This window comes from Stigmatopora nigra, chromosome 22 (genome assembly GCF_051989575.1).
Source record: "Stigmatopora nigra isolate UIUO_SnigA chromosome 22, RoL_Snig_1.1, whole genome shotgun sequence".
Classification (NCBI taxonomy): Eukaryota; Metazoa; Chordata; class Actinopteri; order Syngnathiformes; family Syngnathidae; genus Stigmatopora; species Stigmatopora nigra.
This window is the reverse complement of record NC_135529.1, coordinates 3,774,308-3,797,941: the sequence shown is the minus strand read 5'-3', so window position 1 is coordinate 3,797,941 and position 23,634 is coordinate 3,774,308. Positions and strand designations below refer to the sequence as shown.

Here is a 23,634-nt window from a genome sequence, read left to right as displayed (position 1 = left end):
GAAAGACAATGAATAGATGAACACAATATTACAAAAAATTGCATTTAACTTAATTATTTTAAGGTGGATTGTAGATGCTGATGGAGGTTCAGAAAATCTGTAGTAAAAGAAACTATTAGAGGAAGAATGCCTTTATTTGATAATTCAGGATCAATCTATAATGTAATATTGTGTTTGTCAACATGCACATGGCTCTTGGTTCTGATTGAGTTTGCCACTTCTAAATGTCTCTAAAATGTTCTGTGGTCCATGCCTCGGCTCTAGTGGTTCCTACTATATGGCAACAGCATATGTGCTCACCCCAAGAGGCCCGATCGCATTTGTAATTGACGAGCCAAACAGATGCTCCAAATGTAGTTGCTTAGTGTGCTTGCTGGTAATTCTCTGCAATGTCAAACATGCCTACTGTGACACTCATTTGACCACCCCATTATCCCTATTTTTACTTACTGCTTAATCTGGTACTAACACGAATTAGTCATTTCAGTCAAACACACACTTTACCTTATGGGGTTCTTGGATTTCGTTTACCCTCAATCAAGAATCCTTTTCTTTGTAAATGAAACAAAAAAAGGACTAAAAATGCTCAAATGATTATTTCAATTATCTATAATGAAGTTAGCAAAGTTCACATCCGTAATGGACAACCTATTCTTCCATTTACTTTCAATACTGTGGCAGCCAGCGTTTTAGTTGTTTTCCAAGAAATTCAATCATTTTATCGGAAAATGGTCAATGCGTGCTGTGTAAGAAATTGGTACAGCTCCAACACTGCCATTCTAACCATCTATTTTTTATCATGTCCGATCAAGTCGTGAAGTGAGTAAATTGAGCAAATAGAAGGAATGCAACATGTGGTAAGGACCCTTTTCTGTTGTTTTGATCCAAGCATTTTACTGGACTTACAAAAAAATGTGTGGCCAATGAATTTAGTTTTTTTAAGCTAGATTACAGTAAAATACAGCTGTGTTAGACGATTATCACACAGTCAAGCTACCATTTAAACAATGACAAGGAAACCAAAACAAAAAAGCTTCAGTTTGGGTTTTTTTGCCAAAAGTAAACCAGCAAAACAAAAAAAACTTTTAATTTCAGCATTTTCATGCATTTTCACCAATCTGGTGTCCTTATAGTTAAATCAGTTGATTGCAATCAGGGGTTGCTTGTTTTAGAAGACACCTGATTGGTTGAACTGCCTTTTCGTACCAAGTACGGTGTGGGTGCTGAACCACTTGAGTGTTTGATTGACAGTGGTGAAGATGAAGTTGTTTGATAAGTCACCAACAGTTGACCTATGGTTGTTGGCTTCATATAGTCACCGTGATGATAGATGTACAAGAGTGCACAATGGATTGAGTTATTTTCAATCACTGCCAAAGATTCGCAAAACATCGGAAGTGCAAGTGATAGCCTCCGAAAACCACGGTTCCACACATGTACAAATGTACGCACGCACGTGCACAGTTGCTGACCTTGTTTGTTCATCCTTGATTGTTTTCCTCATATCCCATCTATCTTCATCTGTCTAGCCAACAAACACCCAGACACATATAGGTAGCTAACCCTTAGAGTCATTTTCCCCCATGACATTGCTGCGGGTGGCATCTGTCTGTATCATCCAGCATCATTACTTGGCCACAGGTTAAATCCGTTTATTTCACCTGTGTTCTATCGCTTCCTTTCGCTAGTGTCTAGTGCAGGGGTGGCCAAGTCCGGTTTAAGAGCCCTTATCCAGTCTGTTTTCCATATCTCCCTCCACCAACACACCTGAATCAAATAATCTGGATCAGTATCAAGCTTCTAAACAGCTTGCTGATGAGTGGATAATTTTACTCAGGTGTGGTAGAGGAGGGAGATATGGAAAATAAACTGGATAGGGGCTCTCGAGGACCAGACTTGGCCACCCATTGTCAAGTGGTTAGTTTCCTGCGAGCTGTGCTTGTTGAAAAGACATTTCATAGCCAAGCAATAAAAAAAACTATAATGGAAAAATTATTGTTTTGCTTTGGCTTGCATTAGGTCAATCAGATACTGCATCAAAATGGATAAACTATTTTGCTTGGAAGTATTGGATCATTCCTGGATATATAAGATCACTGTAGTGACTAGTACATTGTACTAATGCAGTTTTAACTGCAGATCATGGCCCAAAATGAACAGTAACCAGTAGTAGAATTTTTTTTAATTGAAATAACAGTATTGCCTTGTCCAAATTAAAGCTCAATGTGTGTTCATTTGTAGTTTTAATGTTTTAAGTGGAAATTTAAAATGTAAATGGTCATAAAATTTAACTATACAAATGTATATTCATTCAACTTCCACAATGGTTGTCCTCACAAGGGTCTTAGGGGTGGTGCAGCTTATCCAAGACAACTGTGAGCAGTAAGCAGGAGACACTGAGAGGAAGGTTTTTACAGTATTGTCAAAGAAAACAGGGCCAAGTATTCTTGAGTTATTGTCCTATATGCACCATAGCACTCTCGACGCATGACACCGTTCCTTTTGCCTGCATTTTCGCCACATAACATTTCTGTCACAGTGCTGTTATCCCTTTTTAGCAGCAGCTTTTCTTTTGTAAACAAGTCAAGCACACACAAACTTCACCAAGCTTTTGGGGAGTGACAGCATGCATTGTCGAGCAATCTGACAGCCCTACTCTTGCAGAAAAAAAAGAAAAACAATAATAAACAAATCAAAGGCTTCATAGATTTGACTGGGGGTAGCCAAACACTTAAATTTGCGAGGCTGAGATCAGAAAGCATTGTTTTTGAGTTCTTAAGAAATTGTCGAAACCCGTTGCTCCCGATTCTACTGAATGTAGGAAACACATCCAATAGACTCATTAGGAAACACAAAAATCCCCCCGTTTAAAATTTATTGAGTAAGTCTACTTGACCTCATTCGCAATATTGTTTATGTTAGGCATATCAAGACACTTCCATATTTGTCTTGCCATTGATTGTTCATATCCAAATGTCACAATCCATCTTATCATATTTATACTCCGTGTGCTTGTCTTTGTGTTCAACCCTTTTCTCTGTGGATTTGCCAGTCGCTTTAATCTGCAGACCAATCGATAACCCTAAAGGCCAAGAGTCTATAGACGCATACTCGCCCGTATACGTGTGGTCAGGTGTGTGGGGCTTCCATGCAAGTTATCCATTTCCCTCTTTGCAATAGCAACACATTTGCACAGAGACTTGTATTCTCAGTGCATGCCATCCAGATTGTTGAAAAAATATATAATTAACAACGTTTGCTAAAATTGTACAAATACAAAATCATTAAATTAAAATAAAAGGACTCAGCTGCAGGTTTGCCCCTTTTAATGGGAGGGTGATCCATAATGTCAGATGGATAGCAAAGGCAAGACTCCTTCTAAGAGACATTTGGTAGATTTTCTCTCGTCTCATGGCCCTCTCACTCACGCTTACTCCCCTACGCTTACACCTTAAATTGCACACAAGTTCACACACACCAGTCAGTCATTGGTGTGTGACCCCTGCCGATTCAGACTAATTAAAGCCACTATAATGGCTGTGATTTTAAGTCATTCAATGCAACAAAGAGGGTACATGGGCCTGGTGTCATGCTATGCTCAATTGGTTTGGAGTAAATTACTTAATTACAAATGTCTGACTTTTTTTCTGAACAACATTTGCTGTACTGGAAATACAGACCGATAGATGGTAGTTCTGCAATGGCTCAAATCCAATAGCTCAAGATGAAAAGTAAACAATATATCTGTAAAATATTTGCACCGGGTAACTTCTCAGCAAATTGGGGATTTACTATGAGCGTACACAATCAGATGAAAAGTAAAAAAAAATAAAAAAAAACTACATGAAAGCTCTAATTTATTGATGTAGTGTGCATGGCCAGTGTTTAGGTGGCGCGTAGGTAGGGTCATCCAATGCTTAGGTAAGTTTGATGAGGAAGACTGTTTGCCATATCGGTGTGTGTTCGTCTCTACTTGGGCTTCTGCGTGTAAGTGGAAAGCATTGATATGCAGATGTTGGAGGGCTTGGCCTGCAGGCCATTTGCTATATTTGATTCCAAATAGACCGCAGCATTAAATTACACTTAATCTCATTTTCAATTTGGAGTGCATTATTCAATAGCCTTGCTTAGTCGTGCCTGCCTTCTTAAACCACACACCAAGATGTTCACAGCTTTGTTTACTACCATTTTATACAACATATGAGCGACACACCAGGATTATACATGATTTTTATTTTTTTTCCTCTTGGATTGATTTCAAAGAGGGAATCAAGCTCCCATTAACAACTCTAGCAACAACTATCTGTGTCATTTTATCTTATTTTTAAGGAGTGAAGTAGGTGTTACTAGAGGGTTGAAAGCTTGAATTCAAACCATCACTCTGAGATAAAAACGCGCACTAATGGCGGTTTTGTTTACCTGGAAAGGATGTCGTGTTCCGTTCGCATTCTGTGCTCCAAAATCATTCTGCAAGTGCACTATGAGTGTTTTAGTGTTTAGATGATATATCAACCTTGGTGGAAATATTAAAGCTATAGGCAGGTTAAAAGGTGGATTCCAATGGAATCGCTGAAGATTGACTATAGCAGAATGGACTTTAGCCTGCACTCCAGTATAGAGCGCAGCTATTCATACATAACTGTTTCACGGAAACTCACAGAACTATTCACAAGTACAAAATACATTTATAGCCTTTTCAGCTCAACGTTCGCTTCTATTCCATGACTTATTTAACCTGGCACTTTGAATGGATTGTTCCACAAATCTGCTACAAATATATTGTAAGGATCATTCTGGGAAAGATCCAAGTAAGACCTGTTTCATGAGAATTACCTTAAAGAAAATGGTGCTGAATACTGATGGATATTCTTGTCACACATCGACCAATTCACATTTAGAAGCATTTTGATGTATTTCTCAAAGGTAAGTATGTCAACGTAGTTTCCTGTTTAAAAAATGTTTAGTAGTGTAATTCTTTGCTCCTCTTTTAATGAGGAACAATGCACATTTTTGAAAAAACTTGGCAAATTTACCTAGCTACAGGAACTGCTTTGCGTTTCACCATCGTGTAAAACCTAAATACTACACTGGGTGTATATTACAAACATCTGTTTTTAGAGCAGCAGTATATTGGTCATCATGCTTGCAAAGATATCCAGCATATGTCTCAAAGTGCTCTGCTGGTTGTCCAGTTGTCCGTGAATCGGTGTCCTTACATGTAAAGGTATATTTATTCTCCTCCCCTTCCAAAATCAAAGATGTCGGGTCTGTTACAGCTCGGTTGTTACTTCTTCCAGCAGAGAAGCATGCATGGGGAACAACACATTGGTGATGCTTCAACTGACAAATCTGAGTTTCTTCCTCTTGCATGCTCCCTATTTGGCCAGAGGCCTTGGTTCTCACAGTTGTTGTTCCGGAGGATGTGATGCTCGTTGTCTATCCTCTATGGCCAAACCCCTATTGTGGGGTTCTTTTCTGAAGTCCCTTATCAACAGCACATTGGTACTGGTTTAACTGATGAATCTAAGCTTCTTCCTCTTGCATGATGCCTATTTAGCCAGAGGCCTTGTGTATCACAGTTGTTGTCGCAAAGGATGTGCTGCTTGTTGTATATCCTCTATGGCCAGAGCCCTGTTGTGTGGACCTTGCCTCCAAAGTCCCTTATCATCCTCTCCATCCCTTCTTGTTGTTATCCTTCTCCAGCGAAGGCTGCATGATGTTATATGCACTAGGGAATTTATAGAAAGTAATTCTCCAATGGTTACCGATCCCATCCAAATGAAAATAAGTTTTGCTGCAACAGGGAGTATTATGCATGGATGGCGATGAGATGGGCTGGCTAGGGAAAAAGTTGGATACATTTTTTTGTTGTTGTTTTTTTCCTTCTCTCTGAGCACAAGCAATATTGAAAAAGTTTTAATGTTTCCAAGATTGGGTCTATGTTTATTTATGTTGCACACATGAGAGAGGTTACTGGATATGCCTTAGAGCTTCAAGAATTCTGGCAATATAAGGTGAAGCCTCACCTACTCGTGAATACTCTTATATTACGGCTCCTGTTATTTTCTGTGGAACAGATCCTCACCACTGAAAAACCACATTTTACTGATAAAAATAGTGGCGCGTACTTATACTGAAAGTGGATTGTATTCTACATGAATATGAAAATGTAGTGCAGATTAATGTGAATCAATGTGGGTAGTCAACAATTACACTTAAAATTGAGAAGTCAACCATCAACTCTGCGGCTGGAGTGAACCATTTACTTTACTAATGCCTACTCCAAACGATCGTAGTAAACATATGATATGGTTAAATATGTTGGTTCTTGACACATGCTACCATGATGCAATGTGAGAAATGTAAACAATGGCACGCATTTGTATCTAAACCACTCAATACTTTGAATCCCTCAGGAGGCATGAGTACACTTTCATAAAACTACTCTTTCTCTCCTCTCATTAACTGCAAACATCTGTCAAGGAGGCTGCCAATTAAAGATGGTAGCGCACACTAACATTGACGAGCACAACACATGCACTACCTACATTTTATTTAATCTGACGTTTTATTTAATCTTACACACTTAATTTCAGAGGCGAGTAGAAACATGTTACATTCACTCATTATTTGATTTTTCACCAAATAGTTCTTACTTGCACTTGAGTATATTTTTTGGATGACTACTTTCACTTGTGTTATATATTTTTGAAGTAACAGTACTCTTATGAGTAAATATGCAATATAGTGTGTACACTATATATTATGTTTTATTTGTGTTTTAATGCTAAACATGGTTTTGTTGTGTTGCAGGTAGTTGAGACCAACTTGGTGACGTTCGATTGTCACTGGATCCTGATTAATGAGGTAAGCGGTTTAAAACAGGAATGCTATTTTATTCCATATACTATATGTACTTCATCCATGTCTGACTCTCACTTAAAGCTCAAAGATGACTTCATTGACAAGTATTTGGGAGTTCAAATTACTAAACATTAAATTGCTAGGTCATATGGGGATGTTCCTTTGACTAGATAGCAGCAGTAAAAATACTGCATACAGACTGTCTGTATTCTTCTAGAATTGGGAATGTGATTTTACACTTAAAATATCTGTTCATAAAAGGATTCTTGTTTTAGGAAGGAGGTAACTTATTTGATAGAGAGCAATAGTCCCAAACCTTACCTTGGGACTGGTTTTGGAAAAAAAACACTGCTGTGCTACAATGTGTGTTTTTAAATCCCTTAAGTTTTTACAGAAATCCCACTCCTAGCTCCCGTGTCATTAATTCATTCATTTTCGGTGCCGCTTAACCTCAAAAGGGTCACGGACATCGGGGAGCATATCCCATCCAACTGTGGGCAGTAGGCAGGGGACAACTTGGCAGGAAATCATTTATAAAAGTTTTAAGATTTTTTTGTTACTTGACTGTTTAATGCAATAGCACTTGCAAAATGATTGATGTGTTTTAATATACAACACTTTAGGGTTAGCATAGGGTTAAGCAAGCAGTGCTCAGGTGGGAGTAGTGCAAAAGAATGATATAAATGTCATTACTGCATGAACCATCAGAATAATTTGGGAAGGACATTACTTTAATGAGCAAATATTACATATTTCTGCTTAAACTGACAAAACAGCAGACAGCATTTTCCCACGACTGCACGAAAAATCCCCCCATACAATGTCCTAATTCTGTCTGTCACAAAGCTGTCAGGAAATGTTGAATGTTCTCATACACAACAACTCCATAACAGGATCTGTGAGTGCTTTATATTCAAACAGACTTTTTAAGTGGATGAAGGCTCTAGTATTCTCTTGTACTTGTGAGAATGACTATTGGAGTGAGCTCGTGCTGCCTCCTTGTGCTTTACTATGGATGAGGGGATAGTCTATGGTTGTCATAACTTTGCTTTATCTACAGCCAGCAGTTAGACGTCCCACTGAGGCACAGTTCACTCTTTATAATTGATTACCCTGCCCTTCCTCATCGCCTTCGTTCTGCTCAGAGCGAGGATGAGAAAAAGCACCGATAAAGCACACACACACACACTCCTTATTTATTTATTTATCTAATTTTTCTTTTTCCTTATGGTTGGATGAGAGAATAGTGAAAAAAATAACTTTTCTACAAGAAGAAACAAAGTTCTGTGTTTAATTTGAGTGTTGAAGAGGATGGTAGCATAGTGTGTATCATAGTTCTGTGGTTTGAAGTTCCATTGTGAACTGTTTTAAGCATTTTGGTCACGGTATAAGGTGAGGAAATGTATTGATACTAGACTGTTTTGGCTGACTCCGGTAGCACACGATTGTACCGACCCCAATTCTGCTGAAGGAAATGTCGCCACTATTTGACTGCTCTGTTGAAGGCTGCAAGGCACTTGTTTGTTTGGCGTCTAATAGGTAGCATTTTCACAACATCCTTGTGTGCACGTTGTGTGGAGGGGTCGATTGTGGACTGTTCGCGTATGACTCGCTAGAGGAGAGGTCGATGACTATTGAGGTGCATTTCCGTCGGGTTTGAGGACATGTGCAAAGTAAAGGGAGTTGGTGTTTTAAGAGTGAAATGGAGCAGATCTAGATGGAGTTGAGAGAATGAACTAACCTTTCTCTATGGATGCATAATGTATTACTCGTACGATGCTACAGTTGCCTGTTTACTTTCAAACTTAGCTTGTTAAAGGACGACATTGACGTCACGAACACTGTGATTACGACAACTCTGATTCACTGCTCTGAAGGTACCATTTATGCCAAACGACACACCAGCATACACTCCCACACTCACGTATTCAGTCTCTGACTTGTGCCGACGTTCAAGCTTACATATATTCCCTTTTCCTTTCATCTGAACTCTTCCAGGTTGCCGCTTATAGCCTTTGTTCCTTTCATCTTCATTTGCAAGCTCATAGCACATAAGTACCCTACACTACGAATTTGCACATAAATGGTTGTTTAGATGTGCCCTGTGCATTCATCAAGATGAGTTCAGTCTATGAACAATGACAGACAAATGTTACATGTACCTTCCCAGAAAAATGTGTTCTCAAATCATATGCTGTCATTGATAGTATAGGGTCTTATTCGACGCTTTCATTCTGACATCTTGCCTACCATGTCTGCAGGTGTGTGTTCAGTTTCTTTGTGGTATGCAGTACAAAACTGTGTGGGGCTTTCCCTATAGAATGTGGTGAATTTGGTAGTGTGAGTGGTAAAATGGTAGGTCATGAAAAAGGTTAAAAAAAAATGAATAGTTTTCATTGTTCAAGAAAGAGGGATTTAATGTTCCGAGGAGAGAGGTGAAGAGGCTGTGTGGAGAGGCCAGAGTATAGTAAGGGTTGAATGATGTTTTCAAATAAAAAGCCAGAAGAAAGAGAGGTTCTTTCTCTGGAAAAAGAGGTTAGCTCCATGGATTCATCAGAGAGATTAGGATTGTAGGGTTTATGGAGTCAACAACCAATGAGCTGACTGGCTTCTGAGGTTACGTTAAGTTTCTCAGAAATGTTTTGTGAATGGATTGGCACATCATAATTAGATGTAATGATTTATATATGAATGTATTGAATAATTTATTATTGAGTTATTTCAGCAGTATGATTGAATGTTAATCTAATCTAGTTTAACTAAAAAAAAACATCTCAGTTTGTTGCTGACAGTTAGTTTTTTTGGATTTTTTTACAGGATATTCTATGATCATGTGCCACTCTCTTTTTTTGGTTCTTTTGATTACCGTTAAAAGGTTTTGCACATTTGAGTCCATTTTGTGTGATTTTTGATGAAAGTACAGTGTGTAACATTCTATAGTTGTCTGTCAAGACTTTGAAGATATAAACATATACAATTAGTATCAAGTCTGTTATTAGGATCAAACTTACCACTTGTATAAAGTACACTAGAATCATACACATTTATCTTCAATGATCTCAGTATAATCTATTTCAAGCTGATGTATTGTTTGCGGTCTACATTGCGTGTTATCAGTGTAGGCTAGTGGGAGTAACATACAATTTAGGTGCCCCAGTGATATGCTTTTGTAAAGTCAGCTGGGTGTACTCCGGTAAAATGTATTCCATTATGCGGTGCAATCGCTAGATAAGAGCACACTTGACTGTGTGAAAGCCACGTTAGAGAAATCAAATTGGCATGGGTGTGAACTAAACAAATTGATATTCTTACCTCACCAACGTAGTGAAATAATTCAATCTTGAGTACGTTTAACCTTGTGTGTATGCCTTGTCCTCTCAAATTTCAAAACAGTACAATTGAGGAGTCCATTTGGCAGAGCCTGGGAGTTAAACGTGGTAAAAATCCCCAAATAGTTGGCCTCTTATTTTGGATTATATAACAGGAATACAATGAGCAAAGACATTTCTGAAAATTACTTCAATCATTATGTTACATCATTACATACACAATGGTTTACATTTAGCACATCTTAGGGTAAATTGTATTTATTGTATTCTCTTTATTTTTGCGACCTCTCAGGAGATCTCTGATTACGACCTGCAAGAGTTGGTTATGAAGTCAGTCGGTCGGCTGACACTGGTACGTCAGACCTTCCCCATGCCGCAGAACACAACTCAGCGTTGTGTCAAGCACAACCACCGGATCAATACGTCCCTCTGTGACCCTAAGAATGTTAGAGCTCAGCAGCTGGAGGTGAGTGCATGTAAAACCAAATCCCTTAAAATAATAATAATAATAAAGTAAGAAAAAAATGTTTTTATGACCTAATTAATACAAATTTCATATGCAGATGATCATAAAGGTTTAAAAAAAATTAGTACCACCAGCAACTTACAGAGCACAAAATGGCCTGGGTTGGACTGTATTTCCATTTCTTGATGATTTCAAGTTGGCTAATTTGGCCAATTTGGTGTCTGCCTTTTTCCCTATTTGATGTGAAGTTGTCTTTCCTCCATCCTAACATGTACAATACATGTACATAATAAAGCAAAGTGACATTTTTCTTCTGCGTTTTAATATGGTCCCTCAGGCAAAGATATATATGCAATTATGATCGTGTGTGGGCGTTATGCGAGTCATCAAGCTATGATCAAACTAGCAACACAGACAGAGTGCACTCTTATTTATATGCTCGGAAAAAAAAAATTAAATTAAATATATGTGCTGTTTATTTATGTGGATGCACAAGAGCCCTGGGGATCATATTTGATGAGACATGGAAATTTGTTAACTAGACAATATTATCTCTCGTGCTTATGATGTCGTCTCAGCTCAGCAATTGTAAAGAAAGTCTACAATGTTCACTAAAATACAACAAGGTCAGTTTAAAGCTAAATTTACTTAATGAGTTCTATAGTTTCAGGGACCTTATAGACAACAAACGTCAAACTGAGACCAACTCTAGAACATATTAGCAATATGTTCGAAGTACATTTGTCCCATGTATCATGGATGGTTCAACAGCATATTCAACATACAATGTTAATGCAAGTTCCAATAGAAGCAGCAAATAAAATATTTTTCTCAATCTCTTGACCATTGCTAGAGAGCCAGAACCTTCCTCAACAGTTTTTTTTTTCCCACAGGCTTCACCTTTTGGCGATTTAAGGTCTCTATGGACAATTTGTCCCACAATAAAACACAGCATGTGTAAACGCAGCACAACTGTCGACCTAATCACACACACACGCCTTTTTTTATTGCAGAAGAAAAAAGAAAAACTGCTTGGAGGATGTGACAAGTGTGAGTTCTCAAAAGGAAGGAGAAAGTTTGATCTTTTTTTTCTTCCTTTTATCTTATCTCCCTGTCTGTCAAAAAAAGGAGATAAGAGAAAATTCCCCACATCACTGACATAATTGAGCTGCTTTTTATTTAGAACTTTTCATTATGCATTAATTTTCTTATCGTGACCTCTCCAGTTTGGGACAGTTTGACATTTGCGTAATCTGTGATAAAATAGGGAAAAAAGGCCTTTCCCCTTTCTGTCACACTGTATCATGACACTGCCCAACTCATTAGGAATGTGTTTTACCACAGGCAAAATGAGGTACTACAGAATTCCTTGCAAAATCTCTGTATATATCCCTATTCTGCACATACAACCACACATTTGATATATTTGTCTATACAAATTGAAGATATCTTATATAACATGACAGGCAATCACGCTAGTTGAATAGAATGAGCTTGTCGTTAGTATTAATATAAACAAGTCACACAACAAAGTAGCCAATACCCACTCATGTTCCACTTAAAAAAGCAGGGTGGTCGTAAATGTAAATGAAGCTCAGTGGGCATTATTGTTGGCGCTTTTATGTGTGCTCGAGCTTGATTATTTGTAGATGCTGACATCTAAAGATAGACCTGCACAGAGCCCTGATGTGATGCATGAGCAGTGGTGTTGCTCTTGTGCGCCTCAGTGAAATAACTGTGCTTAATAATGGGAGATGGCACACGTCAACTGCATGTGTGCAATGGCAGCGGCTGCTGCCCGCCAGTCTTTTTGTTATTGTCTCGTTATCTTTTGGGGGGAGCAGAGAGTCCAAGTAAATCACAGTGTCATCCATCACATGCCTTAATCACCCCCGCCTTGCTACAAGAAGGTACATTCATACTGCAGGGGGAATGAACCAGGTTGGATGTGTTTGGAGTTAAAACAATTCTTTGGTTGGTAAATGTCATTTTAACACAACAGTGTTTAGTTCAGATGCCTACAGTGCACTTGGCAGTGAGTCACACTTGATTTGCATGAAAAGGGAAGCTAACGTGAAGCTTGCAAAACACTCAATTTTAGGTCAACATTAGTTGGCCAAGTGTATGTCCTTTTTTTTCAAACAATTCTCCTCAAACAAAAACAACATACAAAAAAAATATTCATCTAGGAGTAAAGGACAGTTGTACAGTTGATTTCTAGAAACATTGAGTATTTTTACAGAAAAAAATAGACAAAACTAGGTTGGAAAACGCATTTCAGTGTCGAGAAGCAGGCAGGAATATGCTTTTCTACAAATTTTAAACTAATGGAAACAACAAGAAGACTTGAAAATGAAAGAACATTCACTTTGTTCACTGTTAATAAATGAACAATGTTTTTCTTATATTGTGCCCATAGATTACCAACCGCTACATCTATGATACGGTGCTGTTGCTGGCTAACACCTTCCATAGAAAGCTGGAGGACAGAAAGTGGCACAGTATGGCCAGTCTCAGCTGCATCCGGAAAAACTCTAAACCCTGGCAAGGGGGGAAAAGTATGCTGGACACTGTCAAAAAGGTGTGTGATTAACATGGACATATCATTTGATAAACAAGCAGCTCGCAATGTAGTATTTACCTCTGGCCAATTTTAGATGGAAGCAGCGGTGATTTGGCTCTAACCACCTTTTTTTATTCCAAGGTGAATTTTCTAATTAGGTGATAGCAAAAGTTAATGAGTACATGGAATGACAACCCTGAACACAATCTTAGCCAGTAAACACGTGTCCTTCTAAATAACAATAATTTGAAAAAGTTTATTACATTTGAGAAAGCTGTTACAGTGCCACAATTACAAATGTACACTTTAAAGATAAATGTATAATGTTATAAAACTAAATGATGACTCGTTAAAAAAGGCAAACTAAGACGATTCTTACACGAGGTTTAAATAGGTCATGTTTAAATAAAGTAAGTAATCGTTATTATTCTCCAAAATGTCTTATATAAAAGCCTATCTAGCTAAAGAGTGTTGCTCTAAAGTGTGGCCCAATCTCAAGGTGAAACACAGTGATAGATAAGGAAGTCACCATGCTGCATTTATTATTGCCTCACACTAATCCTAAATTAACATTTCACAGCACCGTCACTCAGTCTCTCTATACTCTGACTGTGAGTGGAGATGATTGTCTGTCTGTGTGTGTGTCCTTCGACTAACTGGCGACCAGTTTTGGGTGTATTCCACCTTCCGCCCATCAGTCAACTGGTGTAAGCTCCAGCAACCATGAAGCAGTGTTGAATAGGAATTAATAAGGATGGGTAGATGAATGAACATGTTATCTACCCAATCTTTTAAGATGTTGTTTCATTTTTTTTCTCCCCGAACCACCTTGGATGATGAAATTTGTTTTCTCATGGGTTTGCAGTTTGGTGTGAGTGGCCTCACCAGCTTCCTGGAGTTCACCGATAATGGCACCAACCCTAACATATTCTTTGAAATTTTGGGAACAAACTACGGAGAAGACCGTGGGCGAGGATTCAATAGGGTAAGACAACATCCAGTAATCATAGAAGTTGACGCAGACTAATTAAAATGAAATGGAACCCTTCTTTGCTCCTAATGTTGTAGTCTTTGTATAGCCAAAATCCACACAGTGTTGTACTGACACTACCATCTCGTTTTCTTAACGCTTTTAATCCGAATAACATGTATGAAACAATTATACACTACACAACGATAGCATAGCTTCAAAGCAGTAGACTAGAAACAAATAGATAGCTACTGCAACTTGAGTAACAAATAATACACAACATTCTCCATCTGATATAGTATTATGGCTTGCATGTAAAAATGTGTAGCAATTTGGGGAAATTTTGGGTCTTTACTGACCTTTTTTCTTCTCAATGAAATATCAGAAAAAGATGAAATGTTGTTTTCAAGTTACTATTTCAGCTCAGATACACTTGACCAAGACTATTAAAATTCCTTTAAATCTCTCAGTGAGACTACATTTTATAAAATGTGCGGTCATCATTTTCCTCCAATGGTCACATACAGAATATGTAGCATAGATACCAATACAAGTAATCATACGTAATTATGTTTGTTGGCTTATTGTACATTTGTGTGTTCATTTCATTGCAGAGAATCATTAGTTAAAGTATTTCTCTTCATGAAATGATTTTTTTTCGGGCTAAAGTTAAAAAAAACAAAATATCATTTACCATCTGTGGTCTTAAAACTGTTTTGACTGCAGCAGCTTTTAGTCGTTTTACGTTTCTGACTGGGTGATGAATTCACTCTCTTTTCCGCCACTGCGTGTGGCAAAATGCATTACCATTTTGCACACGCCTCCATGCTGAGTAATGATGGTTGTCTTGTAAAAATATTAACAATGGCTGCAATTTTCCACACAGAGCTTGTTGTATTAGTGTTTTTTGAAATATGGACAATAGTCACCAACTACTTAGATGTTTATGTACTGCATATTGTAAAAATTATACCTCGGCAGGTTGAATATATTTTATTATAATATTATTAATTATTATAATCAAGTTATGCACTGTATAGAAACACATTACTTTTTGGTTATTATAGTTTAGGGTAAATTTCAATGTGATCTTGAATTAGGCTGTATTAACAATGCAGGTGACAGTAACCTGTTCTAATTTTAAGTTGATAACAGCCACTCTACCTTTTGATTATTAACACAAAGTGACAAAATCAACTAAAGAAAAAAAGAGTCCTGTGGGATTGCACGTGTATTCCTTGTTCTTCTGAGGATTTACCTCAACCACAGCAGTCTTCTTTTATTTTTGTCAATCATTTTGTGCTTTAGCAGACCTCATGACATTCATTCCATCATACTTTATCTTCATGCAATACTTGTAGAGTCCCAGCCATAATGGTAGGTGATATCTGAAATCCGTCATAATACTCACCACCACATTGGCCTAGAATTGGCTTTCTGCCCCATTAGCATTCGTGGCTATACATCTGCCTATCCTATGCACTAATTTATGTGCAGTTACAAGTGAGTCAGGGGACAAGTTCCATCACATGTAAGTGTTTTGATTGACATTTGAGTGAGGTTAAAATATGCCAATGAGTTTTATGCATTTAAGTAGGTAGGTAGATTTGTCACCAAAGAAGTTAAACTAAAGATGGAGGCAGAAATGATGAGGGAAAAAATACTATGGCATGAAGTGAGTAAGGGATGAAATGATTCAGGATATAATGTAAATACTAGGGGTGTAGATCTAATTGAAAAAGTATTTTCTTTATCTCAATTCTCAATCTACTGTCCGATTCAGGGACGAAAATGAAAATGAAATATAGGAAAAATATACAAACTCTGGTCATTCAAGAAACATAAATTAAATTGTATTTAACAAAAAAAAGGGGAAAAGTTCTTAGGGGAGGAACACTATAGATTTCACACATTTTGCCATCTAACATTGTAGTTACAAGGAATGCTTCATTCTTCCCAGCATATATTGCAGAGCAGTGAAATAATGCCCAAAGTCCATTTTTTTCTGACAAATATTATTTCAGTTAGCATTCCAGTAGTTGCATTATTTGCTAGTTATGCTATTTAGTTGTCATGGGATCATTTTATTTTCCTATAACACTGCAAGTCTAAATGATATTTGACATAATGACCTGCTCTTATTTGTCATCATCTCCATTGTTATGGCTCGACGCCTATTCTTCCATTTATAAAATGTGAGTGCAAATTGTTTTTTACTGCCTTGTGAGTGCCACAATATTGCTGGTAGCTGCTTTCAGGTTTTTTTATTGGCACGGGATATGTCACGACTCTAACAAATAAAGCAGCCAGATCAGTAAACCGATTCATAGCTATAAATCTGGGCCATTGAACCATTCATAAAGGTTTTTTACTGATCCATGCCTTCACAGACCGACGCACTTATATTTCACAGAGCGATAACCGATTCAAATGGTTTATCTTTACAATTTTAGTATATATACAGTATATACTAGCTGTTGTCAAGATGGTATCTCTAAAAAAACATTTACATTTCAGAAAACAAACGAGGTGAAGGAGAACAACAATGTTTTAGATATGTCAATAATTTGAACATAAAAGAATCATACATTTTATTTGTATATTCTAGCCATTGGTAGTGGAGCAAACATAATTGTTGTTTTTGGGTTGCTGTTTTTTCTTTCGCTGGGAAGGGGGGGGGTGTTCGGTTGTTTCTTCATTGGTAGAGTAGTTGTTCACAAATCTGACTTTCCGCATGATTAAAAAAAAACTGTATATTTTGCCAGCATTATGCAATTTTTGCGTAGTGTTGTACACAAATTTGAATCATGCATATTAATGTACCTTTATCTGCTTCACCAGTGTGTCTTCAAACTGCCTCAGGAGAAAATCAAACAAAACTAGTACAAATAGAATGTTTCAGGCTTTTTGGGCAATAATCAACAGTTACTTGAAATTTCACATTGGCAGTGAAATTTAACTAGGAGACAAAAGTGTGAATGATCAAATAAAACCACTATTCTTAGCAGAAGAAATTTTACAAAAATGTAGCATTTTTTTATTGTGAATTATGCATATAGATGATTGGGGCAAAAATGTCAGTTATACTTGTAATTAGCATCAATAGATATGTTACTTAGTTTCCTTAAAAAGTTTTATGAAGTATTATTTATCTTCTGCCTAACGCAGATGACTTTCCTCACAAAAACAGAAGCGAAAACACAGCGGGTGCTGAATGAATAGCATTCTTTCTCTCATAGATCCTCCATTATTTGGAAATGAAATAAATTATATTGCCCTCTCTACAACAAATAATGAGCCAGATTATGCTCTTCACTGGCAAAGTGTATATGAAAACTGCTAATATGTGGCATTTGCAGGACATGAAAAAGAAATGTTGTCATCCTGAGAGCGATATTAGGAGCACTACAGCAATGAAAAACATTGCTTTTGCATGGTGCCATGTGAACACATGCAAACACACACACACAGACAGATCAACAAATCTCTTGTCATGTTTAGATATGCCAAGCTAACCCTTTTGGTTCTGCATGGCCATTAGCGTCAAACTCCATGACCATCAGGCTACTACTACCCTCCAAATGTGCATAGCAATGGCCAGAATTCTGTAGACAGTTTGTTGTGACACAGCGCTCCAGGGTTATTCCCTTATATTTTTTTTCTAATGCAAGAATGCATAAACCTCCTGCAATTGTGGGTAAAGTGCCAGAAATCATTTTATATATTTTTAATTTTTATTATTTCATCTTCACCCCCAACCAGTGTAAGAATAACCAGTACGAAAAATCAATGCTGTAAAAAGTCATGCTTCACATAGCTGACTTTCTAAGTAAAAAAAAGTATGCTACAATACTTTTAATATCCAGTACACGTAGCAATTGATAGGAGGTAAAGATTATGTTCTTGATACAGGCAACTGATAGCACCGTATTTCACATTGTTGTCTTTCCTCCGATTTAATTCCTCTTATTTTAGACAGTCTACAAGTTCCTTCGTGTTTGTTTTTGAAGAGGGAAACAATATCTGCCTCTTCATCATTTGTGCTGAGGGAGGTGAAACTTTAATAGGTTTTCCCACAAAAACAACAAACTTAAAGGCCAGCTTGTGTTTTGTGTGTAAATCAAAACACCATTGTTGCTTACAGGAAAAATAATGATTGAGGACTTAAATTAATACATCGTTTTTTTAATTACAACACATGGACATTGGGCAGCAAGCAGCCTGAGGTGTTTCACGGCAAAGGGAGGGTGTTGGAGATGGAGAATTATAAACTCTAAAGGGCATTACAGTATTTTTAGCTGTTTTTAGAGAAGTCACATGGGGGTTAAATGTAAGTGGAATTTATTATTACAATTATGTAAAAAAAATAAAGAAAAAAGTCCTTAAGGGAGCAAAAGAGCAACGTGAGTGTCACGCACAAAGCAAACATATTTCTAAACGAGAGGGAAAAAATGGGGCTTTACTTAATGAGACAGTCACTGAGAGGTGACATTAATGCTGAAGGAAGGAGAGTTCCATTGAGGTGAACATATTTGTGTCTGTAGTATTAAAATGTATTCCATTTTGGTAAGCGTCCATTGCCTACTCCTGCCTTCTATTTTAATTTTATTTTTTTTTTAACACAAAATTAAGAGCTGTGATTGAGGAACATTTTTTATTACATAGTGCTACTACTCCCCGTGTTTCTTAGAGTTGTCAATACTCTGCTAAAATGGATGGCATTTTAACACTTGAACAATGTCCCCATTGTCACCATTTTTCAAGCCATGCCAAGTAAACAACAAAACCTATAATTACCATACAAAATCCCGGATGACATCCTACCTAATGATATGGTACACAATAAATTATGTTCCATTATGGAAAAAAGACCAGACTTGTCGAACTCAGAAGCACTCAAGTGTTGACAGAACATTTGATGTTGTTGTTTTGTTCATGTTTCTTAAATCTAGACTGCAACAAGCACAGCGATTGGGAAAAACAAACAATTTCGTATCGGAAAATATTAATGTCACTCCCATGTGTTTTGTAGCAGCTTGGCCAACAATGCCTAATATTGATGTTGAAACCAAGATCACTGTTATCAAACAGTGTTTGCCAAAATAATTCTGCAACGTTAGTAGTGATCATCTAAACTATTGGTCTTTGTTCCAAACAATGCCCCTCTGGCAGTTTAACCAATTAGGTGTCTGCTAAAACAAGCCACTCCTGTATTGGTTAAAAGGTAACGTATTGTTCAGTTGGATTAAAAACCACTGTAGCCCTTTGGGGACTAAGTGCCTACTCGTGATCTAATGCCATTAATTCCATTTCAGAGAGTTGGAGTTGTAACAATTACTTACAAACTACCCACTTACCATTTTTTCGATACAAAACATGTAAAATAAAATAAAAACTATTTGCAGTTAACTAGAGATCATAAACAACTTCAACCATTAACTTACTGAAATGTGAATACCTCCCTCATTATCAATCAAAACAGAGTATTATTACCTCTGCCGAAACCATTTTTTTTCATTATGTTATATTGGATTACGTTTCTGTTTCAGTTCAATTTTCTATTACAGTGTTACCATCCAATAGTTTCTCTATCCTGTGTCCTCTATAATGTTCCTGGTACTCATATCCTCTTCCTCCCCGCCAGCAAGGCCTCCAGGCTTTTCTGCAGCATTACAGCGTGTAAACCTCGGATTACAGCAGCCAGAGTCTGCCTGGGATTGCATGCCTCTGCGGATCACAAAATACACAAGTGTACGGTCTTCTCACCAATCTACTCCTCCTTTCTGAAACGACATACACTTTTGCATACCATCAGCACACACTCATGCGCACAATATACACACCCAAGCAAGCTCATGTTGACATGCACCGCAGCTACACTGCAGTGGATTAACTTTTATATTTATTCCCTGGGTGTGTTCTCAGCTGCCCTTCTGCAGCTGTCCTTAAATATAAAATCCACTTTACTTTTTTCACACTACCGCGGAGCTGAAGGACACCTATTAGGGAACCCTTTGTTTAGGCCCTCATGACACTCAAACAAGGTATCTCATCCCATCTGTGCCTCCAATTGAAATTATATTTTGATGGCATTGTTAAAGGAGAATATTAAATGACTGCGCCTGCCAGATTCAAATACCCTTAAGAATAATTGGATGGCCAGTATGCTTGAAGTTGTTGGTTGCTGACTGAATCTGTGCCATTATAGAGAGCATATACAAATTTAATGTTGTTTACAATGTTGGGTTGACTAAGATGCGTAATTAAGTTACTTTTGGGGACCCGTACCTGATACAAATATCACATGATAATTCTCTGTCACAATGGTCGTTATAACTAAGTAGGCCATGGATGACATAACTGTGATATGCGCCACTTGTGACATTTTCTTTTTTAATACAGTAGAACTTTAAGAAGAAGAATTCATACCAGTTTTAGTAGGTTTAAAAATATTGACAGGGACTTTTTTGCACATAAATTTAAAAAAAAAACAACTATGAGAATGAGGCTAGTTGAGTTGTTTCTTGGAATGTAAACCACAACCATTTAAAAATAATAAGGCATTTTTATTTTTGTAATTTATTTATTTAACATATCTAATTCATTAATTCAGTTTCTGAACTGGTTATAATGACCAGGTTCATGGGGGGTGCTGGAGCCAATCCCATCTGATTTAGGGCACTGGGAAGCTACAGGTGGGAAGTGATTTATTGGGGGATTATTCCTGTGAAAATGGTTTTATGAACTGAAACCACCAGAAATTATTGGTGCATCTCATAAATTTGTTTTTGCCTTTTCATAGGTTAACTTTAAAGCCTAATTCATTTTTTCCATCTTTTTCATTTCTGTTCCTTATTTGAGACACAGGCACATATGAATGAATTTGAATTTAAGGTACTAAATGTCTTAAATTATCATAAACATTTTCCAAGCCCATCAAATAAGATTCCTTCATCAAGCAGGGTGTTGCAATGAAGTTTGAAGTGTGCATTTGTTTTTGTAGATGTGGCAGGAGGAGTAGGAACAGAAGCTTGCGGAAGTGCACACACCCACCTACGTCATCCAAACACTCCCAAACAAGCAATAACATAGTTTGCAGCTCATCTGGGAAATCAGAACAGAGCTAGTTGTTAATATGGTTTTCATCCCTGCTATTTCTATTTGTATGTGTGTGTGTGTGTGTGTGGGTGGGTGGGTGTAAGTGTATGTGAGTGACTGATAGTGAAGGAAAGGAATGAAAAGCATGCAAGTGATCAGGCAGAACAAATTGAACAGTCAAATACAGTAATCGGGTTCTTGCAAGAACACCTGCCATCATTGCAGGTTACCTATAATTGTGAACCTGTGAATGTTTTGGCTTACTTGTATTTATTTCCACCACAAATAAACAAATCTGGAGAATAATTGCTCATTTGCAATGAAACCCTGTTTTGGTGGCAAAGCATGACATTTGAACTTTCACTGAAGATTATTGCTATAATTTAAATACCTTTGAGTTTGATGCCAAGCCCAAAAGATGCACTTAATTAATGCGATGGGGCCACCCATAGTGCAAAATATGTCCTCAAGCCGTTTTGTATTTTTTTAAGGCTGTTCTTATTTTGATTTAACATTATTCCTGCACAGTTAAAGTATCCCCCTTATCTAATTTATTTCTATAGTATTCTATGGTTCATAAAGGTTGGGTATGTGCACCAGCTGTAGGGAACTGCATTGAAAACACTGAGATAAGGAGCTTGATAGCACAGAGTACTTCCACAGTAGCAGCCTGGCCTGCTGCTGTATGTGCAAGCTGTTGCTACTTTCGTCTGAAGAAGGAGGGAGGGAGGCTAGAATTGACAAGGGATGACTATGGGGGATTAAAAAAAGTAGTTGTGAGATAAGAGCAAGAAGACAGAAGGAAGGCTCGTCGTGCAAGCTGTTCAGAGACTGCGCTGACACATGTTGCTCATCAGCAGGGGAGAGCTGAACGGAGAGAGAGAAATAGTGTGTACGGTGGTTGCTGGAGCAGTGAAATGGCACCGCAGCTTGTCTGGTGATATTCCCGCTTTGTGCGATGGTGAGCAGTTATGGCAGAAGGAAGACGAACACACACAGGCTGGCCAAGCATGGTGGCTGTGGGGTTTGAAAAGACAAGAACTAAAATATGAACGATCGAATACAAAACAGGGAAAAGCTACACTTTAATGTGGTGCTTTTTTATGAGTGATATCCATCTATTCAATCTTTCCTACAGTTCTTAAAATGTATCAAATATAATATATTCAGTGTTTCTGTGTGTGTGTGTGTGTGTGTGTGTGTGTGTGTGTGTGTGTGTGTGTGTGTGTGTGTGTGTGTGTGTGTGTGTGTGTGTGTGTGTGTGTGTGTGTGTGTGTGTGTGTGTGTGTGTGTGTGTGTGTGTGTGTGTGTGTGTGTGTGTGTGTGTGTGTGTGTGTGTGTGTGTGTGTGTGTATGTATACCCTCTTTCTTTTGACGGACACCAAATATTCTTTATATAACATCTTTTTATTTGCAGTCTTATCACTCCATGTGCCGCACGCAGTCTTCCGTCCGGCACATGGAGTGATGTCACGGACACTCAAGTTGCATTAGAGCTTTTCAATTTGAGAAATGTTTTGTCCATATCGGATATGAAACCAACTCCCGCAGGTTGATGTGGTTTCAATCTGTCTCGCAGGAATCATATTTCCGTGTTCTATGACTGTTCTGACTACAAAAGAGCCACCCACTTTCATTCTGGATGGCCTAAAAATCAGATTTCGGCTGCCAGTCTGAACAAGACCATAGTTGCCACAAACAACACAGAAACACAATAAAGAGAGCAAATAATGAATAACCTTGTATGAAGTCATCATGCAAAGCTAATAATGTGAGATACACAACATCTCACTTGTCATTTGATGCAAGCGCTGCCATGAGTGATGCGCATAAATCACCGCTCCTCCCGATCAAAATAGTTTCCTCAATATTGCAGGAACCCTGTGTTGATTTCCCTCGAGAAGCACGCAGAACATTAAAGAGCCATAACTTGAATTGTCTTGGTTTATTGCCATTTCATTTGTACGCTGTTCTTCTAATGACAAAAGACAAAAAAAGGAACCGAATTCTAATCAAGAAATATTTAATGGAAACCATATCTGATGTCTTGGAAACTTATTGCAGCACAAAGATATTTTCAAAACAGGGATTTTATGTATTTTATTGGCTAAAATTTAGGCTAACATTGGTTTTAGGAGTGGCTGGGGGTGTCACACAGGGACACTAGTGATTAATTTAAGATCAAATCCCCATTTCACAGCACAGGTCTGAGATGTTTCCTATAAGTAGCTAGTTTAAATGAATGCCCTTTGGAAGTCTGCTCTCACCTCCTTATTCTAAGTGCGCGTCTAACTTCCACTTGACCTAATTATACGCTCTTCTGTCATGTCCAACTTTTGTCACA

General features: G+C 37.7%; 1 protein-coding gene across 5 annotated transcripts in view; it reads left to right on the top strand.

The window, feature by feature from the left end:
* The window catches only part of LOC144215399 (glutamate receptor ionotropic, delta-2), a 230,902-nt gene that overhangs the window by 140,054 nt on the left and 67,214 nt on the right, over positions 1 to 23,634 (top strand). For all 5 annotated transcript variants that reach the window (XR_013330421.1, XR_013330422.1, XM_077744290.1 and 2 more), the window contains 4 exons: positions 6,814 to 6,867; positions 10,486 to 10,659; positions 13,079 to 13,240; positions 14,088 to 14,207. Coding sequence is in view for 3 of the 5 variants with exons in the window: in XM_077744290.1 (XP_077600416.1) it covers positions 6,814 to 6,867; positions 10,486 to 10,659; positions 13,079 to 13,240; positions 14,088 to 14,207 (510 nt within the window). In the remaining 2 variants the exon portion in view is untranslated. The remainder of the gene's footprint in view (positions 1 to 6,813; positions 6,868 to 10,485; positions 10,660 to 13,078; positions 13,241 to 14,087; positions 14,208 to 23,634) is intronic.